General features: G+C 49.2%; 1 protein-coding gene across 1 annotated transcript; it reads right to left on the bottom strand.

Annotated features, from left to right (window-relative positions):
• Positions 1-316: 316 nt before the first annotated feature.
• LOC122483419 (olfactory receptor 51D1) lies at positions 317-2,419 on the bottom strand. Its single transcript, XM_043580426.1, has one exon. It carries the CDS (start codon positions 1,968-1,970, stop codon positions 900-902), a length of 1,071 nt encoding a protein of 356 aa, XP_043436361.1. The 5' UTR covers positions 1,971-2,419; the 3' UTR covers positions 317-899.
• Positions 2,420-3,983: the final 1,564 nt, after the last annotated feature.

The following is a 3,983-nucleotide window of genomic DNA, read 5'->3' as shown; positions in this document are numbered from 1 at the left end:
AAAAGGGGTATAAGGAAACTTTTGGGGGTGATGAGTATGTTCACTCTCTTGACTGTGGTGTGGTTTTATGGGTGTGTACATGTCAAAACTTATCAAACTGTACACTTTTTAAATTTTGTAAGTTTATTTATTTTGAGAGAGAGAGAGAGACAGAGAGAGACAGAGAGAGTGAGCAGGGGAAGGGCAGAGAGAGGGGAGAGAGAGAATCCCAAGCAGACTCTGTGCTCACAAACTGTGAGATCATGACCTGAGCCGAAACCAAGAGCCAAAACAAAGTCGGACACTTAACTGACCTTAACCAACTAAGCCGCCCAGATGCCCCTCAAACTGTATACTTTAAATGTGTGCCATTTATTGTATATCAATTACACATCGCTAAACTATTAAACATTAAACTAAATACAGCTGAGGGCTGGAGGCAGAAAACACCTAAGTTCCTGTACCACAGGTCTTACATGGTTGAAATGTCCAAGGTCAGATGCTGTGGCAGCCATGGAGGTATGACGTTCAAACCTCCTTCACAAAAGCCTGCTGCTGGGGGCACAGCTGATTAACAGTGCCGGCTGCTGCCTCTCTGGCTCTACCACCATGTCAGCAGAAAGGTCACACTCGTACAGGCTACCCCCAGCAGATGACTTAGTACTGACTCATTCCTGCCAATGTCAGAGTCTTCCAAGGAGCACCCTTTGCTTGGGGATGCTTCTTCAGCCTGAACAAAACTTCCTCAGAACCACACTTCTGAATCAACACATTTCCTGGAAACAGGAATCCAAGATCTAGTTAAATATTTAGAAGCTGACAGCCCAATGGGTTGGATGCTCCAATCACGGAGACATTCAACAAGATCCTAATCCTCCCAGGTTTGGCACGGATTGAAGGCCCTAAGGAGGTTATTCTGCTCACCTGCCACCCTGTGAGAACATATGGAGGACCCGTGAACGGATCTCCTTGGTTTTGGCTCCATAGACAACAGGGTTGACCACAGGTGGTAGTAGCAAATAGATATTAGCCATAATCACATGGAGCAGGGAGGTAGGGCCCCCCAGCCTGTGCACCACTGAGAGCCCAATGAGGGGCACATAGAAGACCAGGACAGCACAGAGATGGGAGATGCAGGTATTGAAAGCCTTGAGTGCTGCCCCCTGAGAAGCCAGCTCCAACACAGTCTTCAGGATAAGAATGTAGGAGAAGCCAATGAAGAGGGAGTCCACACCCATGACTGAGAGGATAATGAAGAGTCCATATACTACATTGACCCTGGTGTCAGAACAGGACAACTTCATAATATCTTGGTGCAGACAGAAGGAGTGTGTGACCATATGTGTTTGGCAGTATGACAATCGCTTCAGGATGAAGGGCAGAGGGAAGAAGAAAACAAATCCCCTGGTCAGGGCGGCTAGTCCAATCTTGGCCACAGTAGGCCCTGTGAGCACAGAAGCATGCCGCAGTGGATGACAGATGGCCACAAAGCGGTCAAAAGCCATAGCCAGCAGAACAGCTGACTCCATGGCTGACAGAGCATGGATAAGGAACATCTGGGCCAGACAAACATTGAATCCTATCTCCTGGATGCCTGTCAGGAAGAGGCTGGCCATCTTGGGCATGGTGACAGAAGACAGGACTAGGTCAATAGTGGAAAGCATGGCCAGGAAGAGGTACATGGGCTCATGCAGACGCCTTTCCACACGGATGATGAGGACAATGGCCAGGTTTCCCAGGGTGGCCATGGTATACATAAAGCACAGGGGGAAAGCCAGCCAAAAGTGTATGTCAGGCCCCAGGCCAGGGATTCCCACCAGCAGGAAGTATGCTGGATGGACCAGAGTTCCATTTGGAGTGGCCATGACAGGAACCAAGAGCTGAGGCTTCTGCATGCCAGGTCCAGGGTCTACATCAGGGAAAAGAAGAAACAGCATTAAGTCATAACTCAGAGGAGAGAAAGGACTTACAAGGAAGGGCACTGGAGTCATGATGGTAGCAAACAGAAGATTAAATACTTGCAATTCTGAACTCCAGCCTCTCTGTGCTCTGATTCTCTGTATACTCACTTCCCTGGAGATCCCATTAGTGTCAGTGTGTGACGGCCCACTCAGAAAACATGCAACAGCTCTTCTTTGCCAGAGCCGAAGCTGTGGACTGGGACACTGCTCTTAACTACTTCTCCAACACAGCAGACCTGCCCAGAAAGTTCCACACTGACCCTAGCTCTTCTAGTGCACCTGAGGTTATGGTTGGTTTGGGTCCAGAGTGTGAGGCTTAGCCTGCAGTTGCCTTTAAGACCCACCCTAGTCTGATTTATGGCAGAAAGCAAGGGTTCAGTCTGGTACTGGCTTCAAGAGACAGACTTGTGTTTAGGCCTGAGAAGCATTTCTCAAACTTCCCTGATAGACTCATCTGAAGCAGTTATTGAGAAGACGATCCCCCACGTCTCACTCCAGGCCCAGAGAATCAGAATTTCCAGGGCAGGAAGTCGAGGAATCTGATTAAGGACAGTATCCCTTCTCCCCTGGTGATTTTTGTTTTAATCAAAGAAATTTGTGGAAAGCAGTTCTGGTGTTCTGGGAGGTAGGGAGATGGGGCTAAAGAAAGATTATCATTTTCAGCCCCCAACAAAGAATAGAAGAGAATTTTTCATCAGGATCTCTGGACACCTGCATGACAGTCAGTCCCAGATTGTGCTTGGGTGGGGTATGACACGGAAACCAGATGCAGCTGAGACGTGGAAAGAAAAGCAGTCCACGCTGCTGCTGGTGCTAGGGGTGACCACAGGCACATCCCCCCTTTCTGCCACTCCTCTCCCTGGTGATCACATAACCACCAGGCTCAACTTCCTTTCTCTCACATACAACCCTGTGCTAAGCTTCTGTCCTGAGAACCAACCCTATAACCTGCTGCCTCCTCATAGTTCTACTTGGATAGCCTAGGGCCTATGCTCATCTCGTCCCAAATAGAACCTCTTCCAAATCCAGTTCAGGGCAGCTACTCCCATCTTTATTTTTCTTCTTTTACCTCCACACGTGATTTTACTTTTCCAACTACTCTATGATGACCTCTCCTCTTATTTAATACACCCGCCTTCCCTCCCAACCTCATTATATCATCCACTCTGCTCTTATGAAATGAGCTAACTCACCCCCCTGCCTCTACACCCAGATATTTCAATCTACCTTCTGCATCACTGGCATCTAAACAGCAAGACCAGACATGTCAGGCTCTGTCTAGCAAGTTACTGGTGGCTCCCATAGCCCTCTAAGTTGAAACCACTTGGGGTGCATTCAAGGCCCTTTACTGGGTGGCTCCGACTTCACTTTACAGCGCAGCTTCTCAATTTCCTTTTTCATTACTAATCACCACCACCACACATGTATTTGTCCCACACACATAATTTCCTTGGATAAATTCATTCCCCTTGCCTTGTTTCTTCAGTGAAGTGTAGGAGGCTGGAACCGGGGATTCCTTCCTGGCTCAAGCGATAGACAAAGTTTGGAATGGGCCTCACAGTGTTTGAAGAAAATCCTCTCTGGGTAGATCACTGAACAAGGTCTGGGAGCCCGGGCCGCTGTAATCCGGAAAGTGCGCGCGCAGACAGACCTCTCCAAGCGGCCAAGCAAGCTGAGCAGAGGCCGGCTTCCCCCAGCAATGAATTGTGGCTGGATCTCCTGGTCTAGCTCCCCGCTCCGGGCTGAGCCTGGCTCACTCACCAGTAGTGCCTCCGCCCAAGGCCATCGCGCAAATATAGTTTCTCCGGGGCCCTGGGGAGCGTGTGGGATGATGAAGGATGAATTCCTCCGAGCTCCCTAAAAAGCCGCACTCCACTCAGGCAGCCAAGGAAAACTGCGCCCTAAACTCCTACCCAAAGTAGCTTCGCTCTATTACCATTTATCCTAAGGCTCAGGAGACTGAAGGGAAGGCAAGTGCCATGGGGTGGATAGAGAAAGGATGATCTGTGCTGGAAAAAAAGGAGCAACTGAACGGTGGCAACA

Source organism: Prionailurus bengalensis, chromosome D1 (assembly GCF_016509475.1).
Source record: "Prionailurus bengalensis isolate Pbe53 chromosome D1, Fcat_Pben_1.1_paternal_pri, whole genome shotgun sequence".
NCBI classification, from domain to species: domain Eukaryota; kingdom Metazoa; phylum Chordata; class Mammalia; order Carnivora; family Felidae; genus Prionailurus; species Prionailurus bengalensis.
This window is presented reverse-complemented; position numbering and strand designations above follow the sequence as displayed.